This window comes from Corvus moneduloides, chromosome 13 (genome assembly GCF_009650955.1).
Source record: "Corvus moneduloides isolate bCorMon1 chromosome 13, bCorMon1.pri, whole genome shotgun sequence".
Taxonomy (NCBI): Eukaryota; Metazoa; Chordata; class Aves; order Passeriformes; family Corvidae; genus Corvus; species Corvus moneduloides.
Window position 1 is genome coordinate 10,345,846 of NC_045488.1, and position 23,743 is coordinate 10,369,588.

At 46.6% G+C, this 23,743-nt stretch overlaps 1 protein-coding gene across 1 annotated transcript in view; it reads left to right on the top strand.

Annotated features, from left to right (window-relative positions):
* The window catches only part of PLEKHO2 (pleckstrin homology domain containing O2), a 26,976-nt gene extending 3,596 nt beyond the window's left edge, over positions 1–23,380 (top strand). The window contains 8 exon segments of the mRNA XM_032122833.1: positions 1,110–1,262; positions 7,502–7,588; positions 7,590–7,612; positions 7,771–7,777; positions 14,533–14,637; positions 16,522–16,620; positions 18,916–19,912; positions 19,915–23,380. Coding sequence (XP_031978724.1) covers positions 1,110–1,262; positions 7,502–7,588; positions 7,590–7,612; positions 7,771–7,777; positions 14,533–14,637; positions 16,522–16,620; positions 18,916–19,912; positions 19,915–20,147 — 1,704 coding nt within the window. The 3' untranslated portion in view covers positions 20,148–23,380.
* Positions 23,381–23,743: the final 363 nt, after the last annotated feature.

Below are 23,743 nucleotides of genomic sequence, written 5' to 3' on the forward strand. Positions count from 1 at the left end.
CCTGATGAAAGCTGCTGTCCAAGGGTATGTTCAGTGGCAGTTTGGTGCATGAAAACATATTTGTTAGCAAGGCTTTTCTCCACATTTTTGGCGCTCGTCCGTACACACTTGCTCTGTCCTGGCTATGGGAGTGTCCAGATCTGACTCTGTTCCATGCACTTGGGATTTTCTCATGTTATGAAACAAGATGTCTGAGCTCCAGCCGGTCCAGTTTGCAGTGAGGGCCATTTTCGTATGTTTGGGTCTCTCTTGTCACACATCCTCTTTTTGTGTGCCAGCTCTCTGCAGCTGGATTGCTGCTATTACATGTAGGGACATGGAGGAAATGGAGTCTGAGGGACAGTGGGGTCCCTGGGAGGAGGTTGGAGGATTTGGGCTTGGCCTCTCCTGACAATTTGCAAGGTTGGTGAGGTGTTTATGTAAGGGGATTTGGCTCAGCGAGGGATTCCCCTTGCCTTGCTCCAGGGAAAGAGGCTTATTGAGGGCTCCATGGGGTGTTGGGAGCAGCAGAGTGCTCCAAGTGAAGGGATACGGGGATCCTGCCTTTGCAAAGGCTCTTCCAGTGCATTGAAGAGTGCATTTAACCTGCTGGGAACATTTTAGTGCAGAAATGATGAAGTCCTGGCCCTCATGCCGTGGATTTGCCCACAGGAGTTGGTTTGGGGATGGTGACCAAGCATAGACACCTAGAAGAGAAGCTGGCAGAAGTGGCCTTGGGCTAAAATATGTGTGTTGCTGCAGATGCCAGCAGAATCCATCCTGCTGGGATTCATCAGAAAACTGGAGGAGCAAAGAGGAGAGGAGGCTGCTCTTTTTTAAGGTCCACTTGGTGCACAAGTAAGCAAGGAGTACCTCCCCAGAGAGGGAAGCAAAGCCCCTGGGAGAGCAGAGGAGCAAGGCTCGCTTGTTTCCATCCCAGCACTGTCTCAAGGGATATCTGGGATCTGTGCCCACCCTCCAGCCCAATGGGAGCTGGTTGAGTTTTCCTGTGGAAGATGCCAGTCTCCTGTTGTGATGTGGTGGGGAGGGACCACGTTTGGTGGGTGCCAAAATCTTCCCTGGGCAGGCTTTCTGGTGATGGAAACTCCTTATCCCTTCTGTCCTTACAGGATACAAAGGAAGAGGTCTCAGAGAAACCAAAGTCTGCTCCAACTGCAGAGAAATATGGCTGGATTAAAAAAAGCAGCGGGGGGCTCCTGGGACTGTGGAAGGATCGTTACATCCAGCTACGGAAAACACAGCTCGTTGTCTACGAGGATGAGGTATGGTCACAGCTAACAGCCTTGAATGAGGGACAGGAGCAGGCCCCTGGGGACACATGCATGTCCCTGTGTTTTTAACTCTACCCTCCAGCCCATTCCTTTCAAAAGGGCTTCTCCAGTTATCTCTAGGAAGGGTAAATGCTGTAAAAGAGATGGCAGCTGCATTTTTAAATATACTATATAGCATAAATATTTTAGCCACTGAATATTTTGACGGAGTCATTGCCAGAATAAAAAAAATGGGGGGCAGGACATCCTGTGAGAAGGTGAACGGAGTAAAGCTTTGGGCGGAAGCAGGATATGTGCTATGAGGTTTTGGCTTTTGAAGGATAAAAGTGATTGTAGCAGGCTGACTTCCCACCTGCCACTTGAGGGGATGGCAGGCAACCCTGCAGCTGTTTGGCACCCCTCAAGCAGCTCAAATTGTTGCCAGCCAGACTCTTCAGGGTTTCTTTTAGCCACTGAAGGATGCAGAGTGAGATTGTGAATGCTTGCTGTCCTCCTTAAGCACAGACAGTCTGGATTTGGCTCATCTTTTCCCTTTACTTGAGCCAATTCTGAGCAAAGGACCCCTGGGAGCCTTGTCCTGGACTTCCCTAGATAAACTGCATGCCTTAAGTTCATGACCACACTTAGAGCTGTTTCCAGACAAATGAGGAATAAGAGCCAAGCCAAATCTGTCCTGCATCTTCAGGCAAGAAGAATGAAAAGTGCAGGGCTGGTCCTGCTGGGATGCAAAGGTGGCTTTGTACTGAGTCAAGCCCTCGTTCCTGGGCTGGAAGCCGCTTCTCCAAGAGCAGAGTTTGCCCAAAAAGTTAGAAATTACAGTGCAAAGCACAAGCTACAACCAAGAGACGTTTGAGAAGAGGGGTGGGTAAGTCTGAGCCCTGTGGTGGCTTGTGTGTGCAGCAGGGTGGGGGACTGTGGTCTGCACAAAGAGCATGTGCCTGTGAGGTGTCTGGCCCAAGAGGATCTGGGTCATGTGTGGGCATCAAGACGATATAAAAGCAAAATAATGTAAAGCTTCATGTGCAGTGTGTCAAGGGGAAGAAGAATAGGGAAATGTTTCAGCATAATCATTGCTGCGATGGTTTCAGGAACAACAGGGCTGACAGTGAGTTCAGTTCTCTTTTTAAAACATACTCTTGCCTAATAAAGAAGATTTGTTATAAACAGTTTAGGTTAAAGGGTATTACCTCTTCCCTTTATGCTGAACACTCCTGCTCTTCCCAAATCCCAACGCTTCCTGGTGTCGTTTGTTCACTCTTCATATGAAATGTCACAAAGGGTGCAAGAATAATGAACAGGAGAAGTCAATGTCAGGTGATGAGCAGCTCAGAAGGCAGGAGAAGCAAGGAGGGGTGCTCTTACCCAGAGGGATGCAGCCTGGTCCTGTTGACTCTCTGTAGATCATTTCCCAGTGCCCTGGACACCTGTTGACTCCAGCTGAAGCTTCAGGAACTTGCAGATTCAAAATCTATAACATGACGTAGGTTTTTTTTTAAAGGGTATGCCTTTTAAAAACAAGCTACATGGAGGCTCTCATTACCACAAGGGAAAAGGAGGCTTTTAAAGTAAGATTAATTTTCACAGACATTCAGAAGAAGGAAAAATCCCAACCATTTAAAGGGTTATTTTATTATCTCAACAAGGAAAATGGCATTTGTAACAACCAGGCATAATGTTTTCTGGTAGCCTGCGGATTGTGGTAACATCCTGTAATAAATTGCATCTGTAAGCTACAGTAGCTGCAAGGTCCCATTATTGTAAATAAGGGATCATGTTAATATCTATAGGCTATTAAACTGGCTTACAGTGAAGTCAAATGTCTTAGGAGAGGAAATTGCTGCAAAATTATCTGGTAGCACAATAGGATAACATGTGATTGTGCAGCCTTACTACAGGGAAACCAAAGGAAATGGCAATTTTCTGCACTCAGGGGGGGTCTTGTTGCCACAGAATTGAGGCAGTTCATGTTTATTACGGTATTTATCTTCATTTAATGTGAGTCAGGGCAGTGTGGCTGTCTCTATCTTACAAGTGGGGAACAAAATTTTTGAGATGGGAAGGGCTGATGACTAAGGAGAGTCTGTGGTGCAGTGTGCTATGGTGGTTTGCATTTCTGGAGCTCAAGGTGCCATTCTTCCCACTGGACCTTCTCCACTTATCTGCTCTATGTGACCCTGGAGAAGGACACAGCATTCCAGACCATCCTCAAGCTGAAACATTTACAAATGGGATTGTTCAGTGCTTGCTGAAAAAGAGAGGAGATAAAACCTCAGGCAACAGGAATAAAAGGCATCTCTCCATATGTATCCTAAATTAGACTTAGATGGGTTTAAACGGGAGGGGAAGTCAGCTTCCATGAGGGCAGGCAGGTTCGGAGGCTGAGCATTTAAGCTGGTCTGAGCCCATCAGGTTTCCAGGAACTGAGCAGTGCCTTGGACTCAGTGTGCTTTTCTCAGTCCCTCCCATGTCCAGCCCTTCGAAGAGAGGTGCTAATGTTGCCTTTTAGCAGTTGTTTCCTACGGCAGGCCACCTTGTTGATGCATTTGCATGAGCCTGGCTGCACTTGTAGCTGAGGTTTAGGTGCTAAACAAGAGCAGAAGGGACAGCCAACACAAGATACAGACAAGAACATTGTACAGTGTTACTGGAAAATACAGTCTGAGCAGCACACAAATACTGTATATCATCATCAGTAGCAATCTCCAGGAACGTGCTCCTGACCTGCCCTGGGAGTGTGTTCCCCAAGTTGCATGTGCTAGTCAGGCTTTGGGTTTGGTTTAAAGCATAGCCACCTGAAGGCAAATGGTAAATGCCTATTGTGTTACCTGGAGCAGAAGGGGTGAAAATTATCCCACGCGGCTTCAGGTTTCTTTCAGCTGATGGGGAATGAAGGGGATGGATTTCTTGTTTTCTGCTGTGCCTCCATCTACAGCACCCTGCATCTGTACCCTCACCTAAATAAAGATGCAGTTAAGCAAGATGTTTGTATATGACGTACCCAAATATCAGAAAAGGAGGCACTGATGCAAATACAGGGTGCTGGGATCCCAAGAAACTGCTGTGCTGGTCTGCATAGAACCAAGCAGGTTATTTTCTAGTGGGACTCTTGTCTTCTTGTCTCTGCATGTTCTTGCCAGAATAAAAAAACCTACAGAGAGCATCTGAAGACCAGGCAATCTATGTAGAGTGACTAGACAGATCAATATCACCACTTCATGGATTAGAAAGCATCTGTCTTGAGTTTGGCTTTTTTCCTTTAAACAGTGTAGCTAGTGCTTAGAGCTGTTTTCTTGTTGTTTCAGGGTTTCTTTGTAAGTGTATTATTCGACAGGGAAAAATCCTACTAGATTCTAGAGACCGGAGGATCCATTTGGTGTTCAGCAGTTGGGCACTTAACATCTGCATTTTTCCCTGGTAAAGTGATAGCAAGATATACCCAAAAGTGATTTATTAAAACACTTTGAGAGCCTCAAATAGAGAAACATATTATTTCAGGTCTAGACATTTTACACTGACTGGAGGGTCTCAGTGTGTGTCAGTGAAGAAGTCTTGCTGGGAATTACACCTTCATATAAATAATAATAATAAAATTTTCAGAGAGTCTTTTTTCCCTCCTTTTTATCAACTTTTCATTAAGGAAGTTGTTTGCCAAGTATGATTCTTTGATTAAGCACATGCATTAATATGTTCAGGTGTTCAGTAACTTTCTTCTTAAGGGCCAAGCCAACAGACACAGATATTTTATGCCACAGGATCTGCTCCATGAAGAGTTACTGAAATAGTTTTTCTGTATTAAATCATGAATATAGGGGTTCTGTACCAGGATCAAGCTTGTCCAGAACATGTGTCAGGGCAGGACTCTGGAATTGACCCTTGTCTCTGCCTGGTGCTGAGTGTCCTTCAGGTCCCAGGAAGCTGAAGGGACCTGAAGACCTGCGTCAGGGTTGGGTCTTTCATTCTTTACCTTAGTGGTGCAGGACAGACATAAAGGATCTCTTTGTGACCCAGGTAGGCTCACAGAGAGGGGATGGCCGCTTGCCGAGGGTAAAACGGAGACAAAAGCCCCATTCTGGTGCTCCCTGAACTCAGATGCTTTTCCTTTGCCTCATACATGGAGTTTTTGTATTTCTTTGGTTGCTTTCTTCCCTGCCTTCCCTGAAGAGGATAACTTACTTAAGAAGTTCAGGTCCCTGAGATGAAGGAGCCATAACTTGAACAGTCAAGGTGTCCCTGGGACACAGCATCCTACACGTCCCCATCCTCTCTGCCTGTGCTCCCTAGCCAAGTCACAGTCCCCAAAACCTCCCCAGGGAGAAGATGGGCAGCTGGAAGGCAAGAGGCAATCTCACAGCAAGACCACATCTCTCCACCCTGCCAAGTCCCCTTATTCCCTAACTTGGTGCTCCACAGCCCTTGGGAAGTGGAGCACAGCTTGCATGAGATCAGAGGAAAAGTTCCTGTCCAAGAGGCAGGAAGGATGGCATGGACAAGGAGGGTGACAGGGGCTCTCCTGGGGACAGAGCTGCTCTTGAGAGCAGGGAGAGTGGGCAAGAGGCTGGGGCTGGTCTCTGGTCAGAGCGCTGCCAAGCTCTCTGCATCCTGAGCCCAGGGAAGGAGCTGGGAGCTGCACCGGCCCATGCGACAGGGCTGTAACGTGGGCGGTCATCCTCAGAAGGCCAGGATGAGATCACCCATCCCCGAGGCATGTATTCCTGACCTCACCCTTCTCTGTCATTTGTTGGCCGTGGAGGGGTTGTTATTATTTCCATCCCTGTCCTTTTGCAGTGACATTGCGATAGCAGGATTGCAGCAGGAGCCTTCAAAGGGCTCGGTAGCATCAGCAGGATTTTATCAGCTGGGTTTTAGGTTTGGGCAGGATTAATCTCCTCCTCCTAGTATGCATTTTCCTAGTTCACATTCACCTACTCAGTGTTTAATGAAATAAACAGTAATGTCATTAAAATAATAAACCTAAATTAGATCCAGACATCCCTCGGTGGCTCAGGACTTGCTCTGTGTACTGGCATCAGCTCTGCCGGGCCCCTATCCCCAGATAGGAGGGTTGAAAAAACTGAAACACAGCCTAAATTCTGCACAGTGACTTAAATGTCAAGTGGTAAAGGGAGGAAATTCCCCGCAGCCCACTTCCCTCTGAACTCTCCATTCCCTGCCTCCAGCCACACAGCAGCTTCCTGACTGCCACATGTTTCCTCATCCACACACCCCCTTCTCCACTACAGGAGTTGCTAAATACAAACTCATATGGGCACAAGGAGCTGCCTTGGGACAAGAGCCTGAGCTGGGGGTAGTAATGGCCAGTGATTTTAATTCAGGATGGTACTGGAGAGGTTCATGAGCCATGCTGACTGTAGCACTTCACTGGCAAGAACTGCTCTGAGATTCTCACTGCTCATTTGTGCTTAGCAAAAGGGAGCTTTGGTCTCTGCTGGGCTACTGAGACATGAAGAATATTATCTGCCCAGCATTATGCTGTGATTCCTATTAGGGATGGTGCTCTGCAGCTGAACTGAGCCACGCACCACGTGTGGAATTTTAGTTATGTTACTGGGAGAAATAAGCCAAGATTGCGGCCGGCAGTCATCAGTGGAGATACTCCAGAGATAAATTATTCCCCACTGAGATGCTGGCCCAGACAGTTTTGCTGGCTGTACAGGGCTGTATTTCCAATCCTAAGCGTTCTGACAACTCAGAGCGTGGCTGCAAGAGGACTATGTCCCATCACACATGGCTCCTGCTGACCTTTGTGATGTGAGGACCAGTCTGCCCCAGCTCACTGTGGCAGCAGGGCTCTCCTCTTATCCCTGCCTCTCAGGCTTCCTGAGTGGGATGCTTGGACCATCGTGTTGCTTGTGTCATATTCCCTGTGAAAAAGCAGGATCACATCTCCTTCTTTCACTGTCAGTTGGAGGTAGTGTCGCTTCTGGCTGCACATCCCTAGATGAGGCCAACAGCAATGGCAGAAACTGGTGTTACTGTCCATAACCTGTTATTTGCTCAGCCACTGTGGACCACTAGGCTTGTAGCTTAAAGACCAGGGTGTTTTCTTAGTGAGATGCCAGCCTGATTTATGGGGCTTGCTGTCTGCATGCAGGTTATTTTTAAGGCAGAAGAGCTTTTAGACATGCAAAGGGAAGACATGCAGAATTTGATGGTCTATGATTGATTTCAGTGCCTTCTATTCATAATAATGTTTCATTCCCTCTCTGCAGGATGAACAGAAGTACATAGAAACAGTGGAACTGGAGAGTTATGACAAGTGCCAGGAGCTGCGTGCACTACTAAAAAGGAAAAATCGTTTTCATTTTAATCCGCTCCCCGGGGTAAGAAGGTAGGATTGCCTTTCTTATCACCCTCGAGTCTGCTAACTCCAAGTGAGTTCCAGCCAGCTGCACCCAGAGCAGATGAAAAGCTCTGAGACTGAGCTCCTTGGCAGCTGGGAGAAATGACCTGTGTCTGTGAAAGGTCTACAGTGTGTAAGAAAGAAAGCCACTGTCGTGTAGACTTTCTTCTTGTCATGGGGAAGGGGTCTTCCTGTGGCTTGACTTTTCTCTCTTGCTTTTTTTCCTGCCTTAGCATTTTCTTTCTTCCAGTACTCCCTAAGAAGTGAAAAATGACCATTCCCTATAGTTCCTCCATGTCCTCTGAGCACCTGTAGATGCTGCAGCTTTGCTCAAGTTCCAGTGAGATCAATAATCCCAATCCATGTACTGAGACAGTTCCTGGAGTTAGAACCATTGATCTGAAAAACTCCAGTGCAAAGGTATTTGCAGCCAAATAGTTCCTAGGAGAAAAGATTTATTTTGCAGGAATCCATGAAAGCCTACATCTGTAGCTTCCTGCACAGCATCTGGTTAGATCCAGAAGCTAAAAACCAGGCTGGCATTGCAAAGAGACTATACATCCATCTGAGCACTGGTGTATGCAGGGGACATCCTGCTTTACTTCCTATCTATATTCATCATCACTACACATCTTTGGAAGTTCTCCTTAGTTCCTACTTGCATGCTATCCATTTCAGCATCTTTATGGGCTAGAACGCTTCATTATTGCTTTAGGGTATCGCACTTTGCCTTCTAATTTCAATATGATTTTTTTGGCCTCAGAGTTCTTACTAAATCTCCCCATGCAAATCTGAGAAGTTGTGAGGGACAAAACACATTCATTCCATAAGAACATGAACAGGATAAAATACCATCTTGCTGCATTCCCCCCATCTCCATTTGTTTAAATAAATGGAGATTGTTTAGTCCTTGTTGTCACTGTTGCTTATTCTTTCACTCCAGTCACTTCATGGTTTATTCGTATAATAAGACCCCAGCTGAGTTCAGAGCATCATTGTGCTAAACTTCATTCAAAACAACAAAACAAGGGCTGTCCCTGCTCCAAAACCCTGGGCTAGTGAGCTCCTGCAGAGCACCGGAGCCCAGAGCACATTAGGAAGGAATTCTTCCCTGTGAGGATGGTGAGGCCCTGGCACAGATGGCCCAGAGAAGCTGTGGCTGCCCCATCCCTGGAAGTGTCCAAGGCCAGGTTGGATGGGGCTTGGAATAATTTGGTGGAAGGTGTCCCTTCCCTTTGGTGGAAAGGGGGCTGGAACTAGATGTTTTTTGAGATCTCTTCCGACCCAAATAATTCTAGGATTCTGTGATTCCAAGTGCACACCTATTCCCAGGGAGGCCAGTAATACCCTGTGTGCTCAGAGATGGGCAGCACAGTAAGAACAGGTATTATCTGCAAGTATGTTACTGAGAGAATTGTGTATTAGCTGCATATGTCTCCGTTCTGCTCCATGAATCAATACAGGGTGTGAGACCTGTTCCTAAACCTCTCATTTCTTGCTATGAGAAAAATATGCCCAAGCTGTGCCCAAAAGGGTAACTTCATCCTTTTGGCATGCTGGCAAGTTTACAGCCACCCTGCTTTTCATGCCACTGATTCAATGGAGACCTAGATAGAGGCTACTTTTTATAAGGCTCTTTTGGTAAAAGGAAGGGCTTTTATAAATGAAAAGTTCCCTGTTTGTAGCTCCCCTCCCACCCTTCTTTTGGCTGGGAATCTGGTACGGGTGTTGACACACAACATACTTTGGCAGATGTTAGCACAGGCTTCAATTAGGAGGCCAACGTACACAACTGTCCTTCTTCTGTTTTGAAATTGCAGCTGTGGTGATATATATCAGTTAAACATTTTCCATTTGGGAGGCTTGCTGCCATCCACAGTTTAAAATCACCCTGTGAGCCAGCTTGCCAAGCCCATCCACATCTTGCTAGGGTTTTTTTTTCACCCTCTCTCCTGAGCATAATGCTGAGGAATGAGTTTGAGGGACTTAGGAACTGGGAAAGCTAGAAAAGGCCATTTCTGTTTCAGTGCACAAATCTTGAGTAAAGGGAGCCCAGTTTAGCTGTAGGGGAATCCCAGTTTAAATCTTGGATGGGATATTTTTGAGCAGAGATGAATCAGTGAGTTAAAATTACTCTGCAGCTGAAGTTGCACCTGAATAAATAAGTTGTCTTGCTAAACACTGGTCGTTGATGTACCCCAGGTTCTGCTTGGCCTGTTCTCAAGGATGACATTTTTGTTAAGCTGTGACAATATGAGCGTGTCACACGCCTGCACTGGTATGGAACTGAAAGAAAGCACTGCGCCCTGAGCTTCAATTCTTCAGTGAAGGAAGCTGACAGTGTGCAAAAGTCCTGTTCTGCTTAGAAATCTCAAATGCTTCATTCCATCCACAGCAATTAAATGAAAACTTTTGGATGCAGAGAGCTGGGCTTCTAAGAAAGGGCAGCAGCCTTGGCCCGGAGACTTTAAAATGTACTACTCACAATGCAAAAAGCAGTGTAAATGATGCTTGGTGTAAACTCTGGAAATTACCAAGGTTGGCACAAGTCTGGTGTTCAGTGGATCTGAAAACCTTCAGCTGCAGGGAAATATTAATATTGGGAAGAGGGTCGTAGTAAGGAAAAAATCCACCAGCAAGTTCTGCAGCTCCCCATGCATCCTTGCACCTGTAGTCAGGGATGGAAACTTCCATTGCTTATTTTTCCCTTCATCAATTTTTGAGGTACCTGGAACTGCTCTCACCAGGGGCCCAGCCTGAAGCTGCAGTAGAATGCAGTGAGGCTTGGGGGAGTCTGCTCCTGGGGTCTGCCAGTCTGTCAGAGATGCTGCCTTTATTCCCAGGGATTGTGTAGCTCTCGGTTCAGTGACCAGAAAACCACCAGAATCCTCTGACAATCATCTCATAGAAACATTGAATGGTTTGGGTTGGAAGGGACCTTGAAGATCATCTAGTTCCAACCTCCCTGTCATAGGCAGGGAGTCCCTTGTCTTCTCCTTTCCCCTTCATGATCTAACCTAACAAAGTCATATAGAAGAAGGCAAGAAATGACCTCCCATCTGGCAGATAGACTGTTGCACTCAGGGTAGTTTAAGATGCTACTGACCGGCTCTGCTCCAGCTTCTGCTGGAGGTGACCACCCCATACCAAAGGTCAGCAGAAGGGAACACATCCCCCCAGCAGTTCACATGCGATTCACAGTCCAGTTTAGCCCAGCCCCATAGAACTGAAGCCAACACCAGGCTTTGCACTGATACAGGTGAGGATTAAGCACAGGTTTGTGTCATCCACCTCTGCAGCAGATCTGCAGAATTGCTTAGCAAAGAAGAAGTGTTGGTAACAGTTCTCAAACTGCAGCTACACAGTTCTCCAGAGATTATCTGTTAAATCATTTAGTGCAGGTACAACAGACTGACCCCAGGAATACTTCTCTTTCCTGGAAAGCAGGCTCGCATTGCCATCAGACTGTCACTGCTTGAGGAGACTGATGTCCTGGGAAAGACAAGGAGCAATCGGGAAGCCAGTGCCCGCTGCCGTCATGGACAGTGATCCGTGTGGGAGCTCTTGTTGCATGACATCTCGGCAGTGATTCAGTAGGAGCCGACTGGCTGTGCTGTGCTCTGAGTAACTGTCAGTAAATTCCGTAGCCTGCATTCATGGCTTACAATGGTCACTAGGTTTGGCCATGACAGCTTTTCCTGGCACACCAGCCTGTTGTTTATGGCATGACTCAGTCTCAGCTGGCTTAGCAAGAAGGAGTGCAAATGTGTTACCCTGCCTGCTGCCCTCTCATATTGGTGTCACTGACTCTCTGCCTTAAATTTCTGCTGGAGAACAGACCCTGCTTAATGTTTTGTAGGAAATATCCATCTTTAGATGCATCTGCTGGAGTTTGTAAATACTCAAATGAGTAAAAATACAGACAAGAGAAATTCATTTGTTCCTTGTTTGTTGAGAGCCTGGGAGTCTCAGAGTAGTGTGCAGAGTCCCAGTCACAGGCAGGACTGAGACAGGCAGCTCCTTCCTGCCTCTCCTCTGCAGCTTCCTGCTTTACAGAGAGCTCCCATCCTGGTTTGGGTTAGCTTCCTTTCCCCAGTGCCTTGGCCGAGGACAGGAGCCACAGATGGATGCAGACAGACCAGGGACTGCAGGGCAGCAAAGAGGCTGTGGCTGGCAGCAGCCAGAGCATGAGCCTCTGAGCCCCAGCAGCCTGACTCTGCCTTGGTGTCTGTGAGCGTTTTATAAAAAGGAGAAAAAAAATTTCTAAGATACCTGGGCACTGGGAGGAACCTGCCCCTCTGTGTCACAGCCTCAGGGAGCTGTGCAAGCAGGGAGCCAGGCTGCAACAATATGAGGCTGGCACTGCCCACACTGCCCCATGGCAGGGAGCTGGGTCCCACTGTGCTGCTCATCCTCCCTCGCCCAGCTCCCTTCTGCTGCCACCTTCCCTGAGTACCTTTCTCTCACCATCCATTGGATCTGCATTTGATGGCAAAGGGTTGCATGCCAGAGGGACATCTCAGCTTCTCATTAATGAGGAACCACCCTCCCGAGGTTTGCTCTGCTCTGCCACAGAGTTGCTGACACCAGTGCTTAGTCACAGTCTGGGAGGCTTTATTTGGAATGAGGCACAGAAAGTGGCATTGGAAGAGGAAGCTTGAAGTGAGGCAGGAATCCTTCCCGTGAACAACATGTTCGGAGATTTCTAAACCCTGGTGCAGGCTGCCAGGTCTTTGCCAGGCAGTGCAGCAGCTCAGCTGCTCACAAGTAGAGCTTTCTTATAAGCTTTTATAATCACAAAGCTTTAGGGCAAAATCGTTTCCAAACAAAAAAAGTTTTTAAGCACACACAAAACCAGGCCAGCTTGGACTAAAACAAAATCTGGCCGTCACTCTGTTTTGGAGCCTTGCCTTCCCTTAGGTTCCCTGGTTAGAGTGGCCCTTCTGCATCCCAGACAAAGGGCTCTTTCTCCAGAGGGCTGTGGGTCAGGCCCTAACCTCCCCTCTGAGCTCTCAGGAAGGCATGTGGTCCTGTCACCTTTCCTGCAAACTGATCAAATAAAGACTCTTTCCCCAAATTACTCCTTAACTCCCTGCTTGCCATGCTGGTTGTGAGTGTCTGGCACTTGGCAGCTGTGATGTAAATCCATGGCATTGACATGAGAAATAAATACAGAAAGGAAGAACAGTTGGTTTCTAACAGCAAGAGTGGGTGTAAGGAGATCAGGCTTTAGTTCTGCAGAATTTCTGATGGTCCCTTCAGAAGCTGCTGAGACCCAGAACAGTTGCTGCTTTGTTGTGCCATGAACAGGGAGCTGCTAAGAGCACTTGACTGTCAGTCACCATTCGCTTTGTCCCCCTCATTTAATATAGTCCCTGTTTTATATAGGCACTGCTGTGATTTTGGAATGTGGGGCCTCATTTACAGAAAGGCTGAGGCTACAACTGCTCTTGAAAGCACTGGGAAGGTGCAGAGTACCTATAGAATGTTAAATACCTACAAAAAAAATTTCAAAGCAAAGCTCCATGGCTGTGTTTTGAACAAGCCTCTCTGTAGCTCACTTCCCCACCTGTAGGAGGTGGATAATTTCAGTTGCTCTGAAAGGAACTTGTGAAGCCCCCCCAGATATTGCAGTGGTAAATAGGAAATTAAAAACACTGTCAGGGGAATCTGTAATTCTGTTTTCAGGGCAGGGCTGAAGCAGAGTGAAATCAGTAAGACATATTGACCTGGGAGGATAAAACACATGATGGAATAACTTAGTAAGAAGTGCCAGCCTGTTGTTAGGGATGGTGCTAGAAGGAACACACACAGCAGGCTGATATCCCTACAGCCTGTAAATACTAGGAGTGTCTAACTTTTAAGTGCTTGATTTTGCAATGTTGCTGATGTCCTTTAGCACAGGAGTATTCCTGTGTGCCTGTGCAGTGTGGATTAGGACACCACATAGAGCTGTTCGGATCCCATCTGGTCTGCCATGGAGCCACCTGTAAAGTGAAGATGATATTTCTCTCATCTGAAGTGTACTCTGGGGCAAAACTGGTGAGGTACTCAGAGAAAACAGTAGTGAAGTAAATGACACCCTGCCTATTGTCCCTGCTGTGGGCAAGAAGAGATTAGAAACACTGAACAAAGCCATGGGGCTGTCCTGGAGGAAGGGAAGAGCTGGCTGGCTGGAGGACAGGCCATACAATCATCAACCCCTCCTCCCTCCTTATTAGTGACCCCGTACTTCTTCCCAGTTCCCTCTTACATGGCCAGCTCTTCCCTTCTTGGGGCAGCTCTTCAGACGCCAGAGAGTGCCTGTCTGTAGCGTTCACTGATGGATTTCATCTGCAAACAGAAAAAGATATGGTGGATTTTTGCACTTACATTCTCTTATGCCTCATCATTCCCTTGCCCAGCTGGGTCAGGGTTAGTGCAGCCAACATCAGTGCCCCACATACCTGTATCAGTTCTGTTCTGCAGAGCCACAGGAACAGGGAAGCAGGCAAAGCCCACTGCATGCAGCCTTCCCGTTCCTTGTATTCTGGGGGAAGTGGGACGTAAAGTAGTTTACTCCATCTGAACCAGCCAGTGTAACTTGGACTTTCAGTCTGACTCTATGCAGTGTGACCATTTGCTGTACAACTCACTGATGCTCCAAGAACTAACCCAAGTGTTTTGCAGAAGGAAGAAACTTACTTTTTTACTACTTTAGTAGTTACCAAAATAAAACTACAGCAACAAGCTGTCCAGCATAACAAAATCCTGTTCATGGGAGCTATGCCAAAGCACAAAGGAATCTGTAGTTTAAACACAGGCTAGAACTGGATGTTATATAGAAACTGTAGTGATTCAGAGGTACCTCTGGTCCTGACAAGGAATGCTCAGGCAAAAATTGTTTCTCTGCTCTTGCAGGTTCATGATATCAAATTTCAAGCTCCAACTTTGGAAGAAAAGGAATCGTGGATAAAAGCTCTTAATGAAGGGATCAATAGAGGCAAAAACAAAGTATTTGATGAGGTAAGAGAAACAGTTTTCAAGCTCCTGTGTTTCTGTGTCTTCTCATCCATGGCTCCTTTAGCTAAAAGCAGAACTTGCCTGAACCCCTGTTCTCCCCATCCTTCCTGCATGCCAGCCATGGTCCAAGGAAGAGAAGGATGGTGTGCAAGGTAGGGCAGGTTCCTTCTCTTCAGAGCTTGGGATCAGAGGATTTCTGGGAGTTCCCCTTTCCCAATGGAAATGGCCAGTGCAGAGAAGCAGCTGCAGCGCTGAGTTATGTAGAGCTGGGATGCAGCTTGGAGAGACTCGTCCTCCCCATGCTGCCATGATCCTCAGCACCAAGCAGTGTGGAAATGGAGGTATTTGGTTAGGATATAGCCCAGTCTTCAGGACTGGAATAGTCTGAAGTGAGTCAGTCCACCAGCCATTCCGCCTGCAGTCTGGAGAGAAGTCTGGTGGAAAGTTACTACATGGCCTTGGCCAAACCTGCCTGCCTCTCAGCTAGCCCCAGCACACCTGCACTTTCAAATTCTCCTCCCATCCTGCTGCACAGAGGGGAGTATGAAAATTGCACAACCTAGAGCCTGTTTAACCTTGCCCTGCTCCCTCTTAGTTTGTAAATCGGCCCTGAGCTAAACCAAAGGAGCAGCATCTCTTCTGCAGTTCTTTCAGTAACTGAAAGGAAGTGAACAAAACCACCACCATGGGAATGACACAAGAAAAAATGAACAGGGTAAGGAGGGACAAAGCAATCACAAAGATCTGTTTAGCAAAGGAAACCAAAGCAATGAGTAAAAGTTTTGAGAAAAGGACTAACTGGTGTAGATACAGTGCTAGAGATGTAAACTCTGAGAGGTTGGGCTTTGCTTTTATTCAGCAGAGGGCAAAAGCATATGGGTACAGTGGGCAGTGAACTCTGCACACCCTTCATCAGCACAGCAAGCTGAGATCTCAGATTACCTCCCTGCCCTGTGATGTGGGGTTATCCTCCTTACAGAGGGAGCCAGCCTCTAATACTCATTCATTCCAGTAAGGATCAAACCTCAGATTTAAAGTGTTTCCACACAGGCCAGGCACAGGCTAATGGGTCAAGCCCTCAGCCAGCTTGGATTATCTGTTCTCCCCTGAAGGAGCTGTAAAACCACTTTTGCCATACCAGCCATTTTAAACCCCTATTTCACCCTCACCAGCTTTCCTGTTGTACAAACTTGTCGTACTAAGGACACACAGATGTTTTCAGTGTCCCTGGTCACTGATGCTGCCTCTCAATGTGGAGCAGACTCCAGCCCTTGGCCATCACAGTGTGGGTGGGTGGTCACAGAGCCAGCACAGAGAAGTACCTGTCAAGGCACTGGGACCTCCCTCCTTATGAATGTGAGGCAGTGGATTTCTCCTCTGATTCCAGGAAATAAATTTGTTAATTCAGCTGGAGTTGCAATTAATCCAGGTCAGTGCTCACACCTTCTCCTCAGCATCCTGCAGTCATTAGAGCTGTGGAAGGGAAGGGCTGTAACAAAGTGCTGCTGATACAGTTCACAGTCAGGTCACAGTTATTAATGAGCTTTCACCTCTAAGATGGAAACAGCAGTTTTGGTGCTGTGTTCTGCCACATGCAGGAGCTGGTCCAAGCACAGGGTGCAGTGAGGACAAAGCTCCTCGTGTCCTTTGTTCCCTGCCCCTTAGGTGGAGAGAAGTTGCAAACCTTTGAGACCTTAAATATCCATCACATATGTGCAGGGCTTTGCAGGCAGGCTGTAACTGAGTTCTGAGGTAAAGACTAGTGGTGAAATATTCTCCAATGAAATGTTGAAATTTCATGTGTGACAGTGACAACTTTATAGACATATCTTGAGAAATTAATGACCCTCTTCCTTTTTTGTTTCCCTCCTCTTCCCCCTGTTAAAGGTAAAAGTAGATGAGAGCCTTTCCTTAGACCACGTAACTCGGGACAGGGTGAAAGTGTCCCATGGACGCCGGCCACCCACAAGAAGTCACCTAAAGGAGGTAAGTGCACCCTGTTGGAGTGAGCCAACCCACCAGCTGGGATCACCGGGAGCTGCTCCTTCCACTCGGGTACCAAACCCCAGGAAAAACCTCAAGTATGGACAGCCCAGAGAAAGCTGACGAGGGAAGCAACTTCCTCCAGGAAAGACTGTGCCAGCACCTCTCTAACGAAGCTCCAGGTTCCCATAGATCTCTATCTGCTGCAACATGTTACCATATATTTAGCTTTTCATAACTCATAAGCTACTTCGCCATCTGGTAAGAAACCATTAGAGTTCATTTTCATCAGAAGAAACCGAAGCTCCTGTATTTATTTTCAAAGATGTGATAATGTTGTAGCCACAGTAGTCTAAAGGTAGAAGAACTGCATGGTCCACAGGAAGAGCTGTATTTTTATTAAGCTAACCAGAGAAAGCAGATGAACTTTCAAGCTTACAAGCCCTTCCCTAGGTCTGAAACAGAATACATTATTCTCCCAGGCAGTTTTATAGACTAACCTGTCTACTTTTAACTGATTTTCTGGGTCTGTCACTTAAAAAAAAAAGAAGAAAACACAAAATAAACCTGCATTTCATTTTCAGGGGAGAGGTTCTTACTAATGTTTGATTCGTGTGATTTATGAAAAAGTTTCTACAGACAGATTGATATTTTAGCAGACCATTAATCTCAAGAAAGGAAGGTTTTTAAATCAAACCTTCTTTCTTCAGACTTCCAAGACACTGACTTATGTGCCTGCACAACACTCAGATGACCCTTGTGCAGAAAATGAGATGCCTTGAGACTTTTACTTTGCATAGAAATGGAGGGAGAGCGTCTGTCCCAGAGAAATGCATGAGAATGAATCATAGATTCCCATCCTCCAGAAAACCGCAGAAGAAAACATGACAAAAGTCACAGCAACAATGAAGTGTGGGTTCTGTTGCCTAATATGGGTTCAGTAAGGTAGCAGGTTTTTAGTCCCTAGGCACTATAAACATCTCTCTTCCCTGCTCAGATCACTATTTTCATGAGATAACCTCTGAAGTTAATACCTGTAAGACTTCTCACCCTTAGCCAAAATCAGGGGAAACTCGCTTACAAATTTAGAAGCAGAAATGAGGGGATAGAGCCTGCAGGAAGATGTGTATCATGGCTGCTGGCTGCAGGTTCATGAAGGAAATGGCATGTACATTGATTTTCAGTGTTCAGAGGATGGATCAGGGCCAAGCCGCCAGGATGCAGCTTGCCTCCATCTCTCTCATGGGCTGGAAAGGCAGAGAGGCTTTAACTAAACTCTGCACTGCAGGAGCCTGGCCCTGGCTGCAGTTATGCCTTTGTGTGGTTTTGGGTTCCCTCACACAGGAACTGTCACCGTGGTTCTCCCTGTGGGGCACTGAGCTTACACGCTGCAATGTCTTTGCTAAGTCCATCCTTTTTAGGAAAACCTCCCTACTAGTGAGATTTGCACACAGCCTGTGGTCTGAAGGAGGTTTAACCAGCTGAGGCTTGGCCCTGGTAAGGCAGGGATGACATCAGGTTGGAGGATGCAAGCAGAAGGCAACAGGATTACAGTCCCTGGCCAAGCAATCCAAAGATCACCTTGGTTTATGACAAGCGCAAAAGCAGAAAAGTGAGCCTTTGGGGAGGCACATTGTAAATGAAGGGGGCAGAGGGATCCCAGTACAAGACAAAGAATAAAAAGGCAGAGCTTAACACTAGCGCCCACAGGAAAACCAAGAAATTAGGTTACTGGGGAACAGGCTTTAAGACATTCTTCTCAAAGGAAGTAGTAAAATAAGTTCTGTGCTTTTCTTAGAATTGAGGGCTAGTTTGGGTTGGGAGAGACCTTACAAATCATCTGCCAGGGCAGAGAGCCTTTCAGTAGACCAGGTTACTCAGAGCCCCTTCCAGCCTGGCCTTGAACACTCCAGGGATGGGGAGTCCACAGCCTCTCTGGGCAACCTGTGCCAGGGCCTCACCACCCCTATAGTGAAGAATTTCTTCCGAATATCTAATCTAAACCTGCCCTCTTTCATCTTAAGGCCATTCCCCCTTGTCCTATCACTCCATGCCCTTGTGAAAAGTCCCTCTCCAGCTCTCTTGGAAGCCCCCTTTAGGCACTGGAAGGGGCTCTTAAGGTCTCCCTGAAGCCTTTTCTTCTCCAGGCTGAACAGCCCCAACTCTCTCAGCTTGAAGCAGCAACCCCTTGCTTGCCATGCTGGTTGTGAGGGTTTTAGACTTTAACTTGAAGTTAAAGGATGAAACACAGGATCAGTGATGGGATAGATATTGAAAACTTTCTTTCTTGTTTTTCAGGCTGCCAAGTGTACATCAGATGGTATCCTGCGACTAGATCTGGATATAGTAGACAATGGACCACCAACCTTTGATTCCACTATCAGTGAAAGCGACAATGAACCACCTCAAAAAGAAACTCCAAAGCCACCTATGCCACCTACAAAACCCACTGGCACAAAAGAAAACCAAGAGGCAGAGAACAATATTCCTGACCAGGAACATAAAAAACCTCTGTCTCCTCCGTTGCCCCCAGATAAGAAGCTTAAGGAAGGCATCACATCAAAGGATGGTATAAATGCGAAGGAAGAGGACTCTGTCAGTCCAGAGGAGAATGTGGAAGAATCGCAAGCACCAAGTGAGGAGAACAAGGAGAACCTCACTGAGGTCAGCAACAGGGTTATAGCAAAAGCTCCAATTCCACTTCCTAAGAGTGTGCCAGACAAGCTGAAAGTAGCTTGGGACCAACCAACCATTGAACCTAAAAAGACAGAAGACTTGGAATCAGATGATGGCAAAGACAACCTGGCTGAGATTGCTGCTGCAGATGTTACAAAGCCTCCTGTTCCTCCTAAGGTTTTGTCAGAGAAAATGCTTGCCACAGTGAACTCCAGCCATGGTGACCTGGAAGCTGGGGGCTGGGAAGAGCAGGAGTCTGGCAGCTCCAAGCCCCCGGTGAATGGGATCACAGCCAGCGAGGTAGCAGAGTTCACATCCCCGACAGCTGAAACAGAAGAAGGAAATGGGAGGACCGCAGCCGAGAAGGAACAGCAAACTTCAGCAGAAGAGACAGAGACTTCCTTAGCTACAGAAACAGACCATGAGAGTGTAAAAGCAACTATTGAGAAGAAAGATTCTACAGAAAACACTTCAGGTCTCAAACTTCGCTGTTCTTCTCTGGGAGACTTACTCTCTGATTCCAAAAATAAACAGAGAGCACTTCCAGGCCAAGGTTTCCCAAAGGATTCCCATCAATGCTTAGCTAAAATGGAGGAGAAAGTTGCTAATGAAAGGGAAAAGCAGAAAAGCTTCTGCAGAAGGTTTTACGTGAAGGGTTGGAACAGGCCCAGGGGGGTAATGGACCCCCAGTGATGGCAGAGACATTGCTCAATGAGGCAGTAGAACAACTTCGGCAAGCTACACAGGTTTTGCAAGAAATTAAAGGTCTTGGAGAACTGAAAAGAGAAGGAATACAGAAACAGAAAGAAAAGCAAAAGGATCTAGTGACTCTTTATAGGAGAAGTGCTCCCTGACACACTCTGCAGAGACTTCTTTCCCAAAATCAAAGCGAAACATTTGCATTTATGATTTGTACCATTGCGAGGCCAGTGTTTAAAGGTGGTGTTTTGCTGTGCACACACCATGTTTGTGGGACAGAATTGAGCTTTCAGTTATAGGATCTTTCTTTCTTCATGTTGTACATACAGTCTGGTTCTAATCCTCTTAGCACAGCAGAAGGTTACAGGACAGCGAACAGTTTCAAAAATGTGAATGCTCTTTAAGGATTCTGTCCAAAGTCCTTTCAATGGATCAGGCCTTAAAAATTAGTGGTAATCAGACAAAGCCAGATTTTTTTGAAAGGAGCAGAATGGCTATTCTAGCAAAAGCCCATCTCTCTGTATTTACAGACAAGCAAATACCAGATTACACTGGCACCTATCTGGTTTTCCCAGTTAAATCATTTGAGGATAAATGTAGTCAGTGTTTGTTCACTTGCTGGCACAGTTTCCCAGACCACCTGGCCCAGTGACATCTAGGAATGTAAAGATAAACGGTTTAATCTTCTCCGAAGATACTCATCAAACCACATCCACAGTTAAAAAGTGACCTCACACAGAGGCAAACCAAACTGGCCAATTCCTGACTCCAAGTAGTGTCCCTGATGTGGAGCAGCTGTATGAAGGCACTTTGAGGCTGCCTCTGCAGCGCTTTAGGTGTGCTAAGCACTGCATGAATGAACGCAAGTCTCAAAGCACCATTGCCAGGCAAGTATTGATCGTTCCTCTTTCCTTAATAGGGAAATTGAGGTTACACTTGGCCTGTGAAGGTGTTTTCTACCAGGACAACACATTTATTATTGAGGACCATATCTGGTAACTCTGAATCCCCTCAGTGTTGTTAGGAACCAGTAGTCAGGCATTTGGAGGACGTGTCCAGGAGATCCTCAGGAGCTTCCTAGGAGAGCTGTCACTAAGAAGCTTTGGGGATGTGTGTTCCCTTAATGTTGTCTCGGGATGTAACTGACAGGAGCATGCACATCAGGCAGTGGGTCTGGACAAGATCCCCCTTCCCACTAAACACGTCTCTACCTGCTGTGTCCTGGTCAGCCTGAGAGCCATGGTTTGGCCCAGATCTCTCTATTGAGAGATTGACACACATGGAGGGAAAGGCGTTTTTGCACAGAAAACTTTGGGGCTGGTCCCAATGGCTTAAGTATATGAAAAATGCATTGCTACAGAAGGGTGTGAGGAAGGCATTGCAGTAGGCTCCAGGGCAATTCCCACAGCTTCCCTGTCCACCTGCTGGGAGGAACCACAGTTCCTGTGGTCTTTAGTGATTACAGCAGTGGCAAAATCATATCTTTGCACTGCTGCTGTATAGCCCCATACCCGAGCTGCTCCTCTCCCCTGTTCTCTATAGTTGCTTTGAGGAGAATTGAGTGACAGCCCAGAGGTCTTCTCCTTTGCTTGAGCCAAACTCTGGAAACATGAAAAATGGCAATCTCCCCAGTCTGGTTTTAAGGAGTGACACGCTACCTAAACTCTTTTATCTCATTTGCCAGCACTTTGTTCTTAGCTCATCCATTTCTTTTTCTTCTAATTTCCCAGGTCCCACAAGTCTGCAGGGGGCTGCAAACATCACCCACAGCAGCAGTAAAGTTTCATCTAAGCCTCCTCTTAGGCTAGGCATAGGTACTTCAGGTCTGAACACAGAAAGGTTGGCTTTGGGCTTCCAAATACCTTGGTTTTCACCACTTGGAGCCAGCAAGACAGATAGTGACCATAACTGATGCTTCTGCTTCTTTTGATTAAATTAGCCTTGGTTTTGGTAGCGAGACCCCCTCTCAAGACAGCCATAGATGTTGTATGAGTTGACTTGTTATTATTCTGTCATGTGGAAAGTTCTACGTAGTCAAACACTCAGGGCTCAGGTGCCAAAAAGCTTTGCTTTGAGACAAGAAGTTTCCAGTGTCCTAAGCCCACCCCGAGGCACACAGCCTGGAGCAAACTCTGGATCTGTGCCATTTGCTGCTGTAGGTTCAGTGTCAACTATGGGTCATATTCACCTTTCCAGACACACTTAGGACAAGGGCTAAGAACACAGACAATATTCAGTGCCTATCTGCTATCTAAATGTATTTTTCTGCATGTGCACTTTTGTTTACCGAACACTGTGCGGTATGAATGTGAGCTGTCAGAACGTGGTGTGTACTGGAAGTCAAGGGACATCAGCTCCAGAGAGCAGGCAGGCTTTTGCAAGATGCAGTTCTATAACAAGAGATAGATGGGGGAAAACCCAGTTCACACTAACAGGAATAGACACAAACCAGGGCAAACTCTGCATACAGGTTCATATCCCAAAGCTGAAGCCAATCTTAAACTTCAGGACAGGCAAATCAAAGCCTAGAACTGAAATCCAGGAGAATGACAACAGCTTATGGGGTAGCTCAGTACCCTAATTTATATACAAATGTTTTTGCTCTCCCCAGTGTTTTCTTGTGGCGGTGTGTTCTGTGGATATTTGTCTGGCACAGCACTGGTGAAAATACCCAGACATCCCTCTCTGTTACACCCAAACCTACAGGATGTGCTTATATTTACTGTATATTTTTATATTATACTCAATATTCAGTGAATAAATGTCTGACATTTTACCGAATACCCATCAATAGGAATCCTAACAGATAAATACCCTCTACCTGTTAGGAAATGGGCAAATTAAATCATTTTACAAGCTACAGCTAATTACTGTATATGCTGTACTAACAGATCTTACTAGATTTGTATTATGTCTTGTAAATAGGTATAACTTAAGTGGAATCTCTGCATCACCCAGTAACTTTACTGCTGCAAATGCTATGTTAGGCTTGGTTTTAACTGTTTTTTCTAATAGGTTTAGCAGGTTCATCCTAAAACATCCAGCCTTCTATGGCAACTCCCATCTTCAGCGTACATCCTGCCACCATGCACTTTTTTTTTCAATATTCTTTAAACATGCTTTTAAACTTGCATCTAATTCCTGGCTGCACTAAGGCTAGGGGATTTTGTGCCTGAAAACCCTCTGGGCTCGGAGTGCTGGAGTGTGAGTCTGTGTTTTGGGCTGTGCCACCAGTTTACATGTCTGTGACAGGAAGGAAGTGAGTTTGCAAGCGAGCAAGTGTGGATGACGATCTCAAAGCAGCTGCTGCAGCCCGTGGAAAGGCAGCACTTTGTCTCCTGCTTGTAAAGAGCTTTGAAATTTGGCAATAAAACCTCCTTTTAAAAATGTGCTGTTTCAGAGTAATTTGTCCTGAAGTGGAGCAAGGAAGCGCCACCAGAAGCAGCACGTTAAGGCTTTGCTCTGGAGAAGGGAATGCTGCACAGGCTGTGGTCAGGCTGGGGTGAGCTTGCTGCTGTGCTAACCACAAGACAGGAGGAAGGAGAAGCACTGGGGGCTGGCGCTGGCACAGAGCTGGAGCTGCTGTTGCACACAGAGCAGTTCCTGACTCATCCCTGCCTGCCAGCTTGGCTGCCCTGGCCAGAAAGCATGGCTGAGGCCAGGATCTCCTTCTGGAAAGCAGTGGGAAGCATCACATCACCAAATGCAATCTCCAGCAGAGCTGGCTGGGCTGCTCGTAACACATTCATGT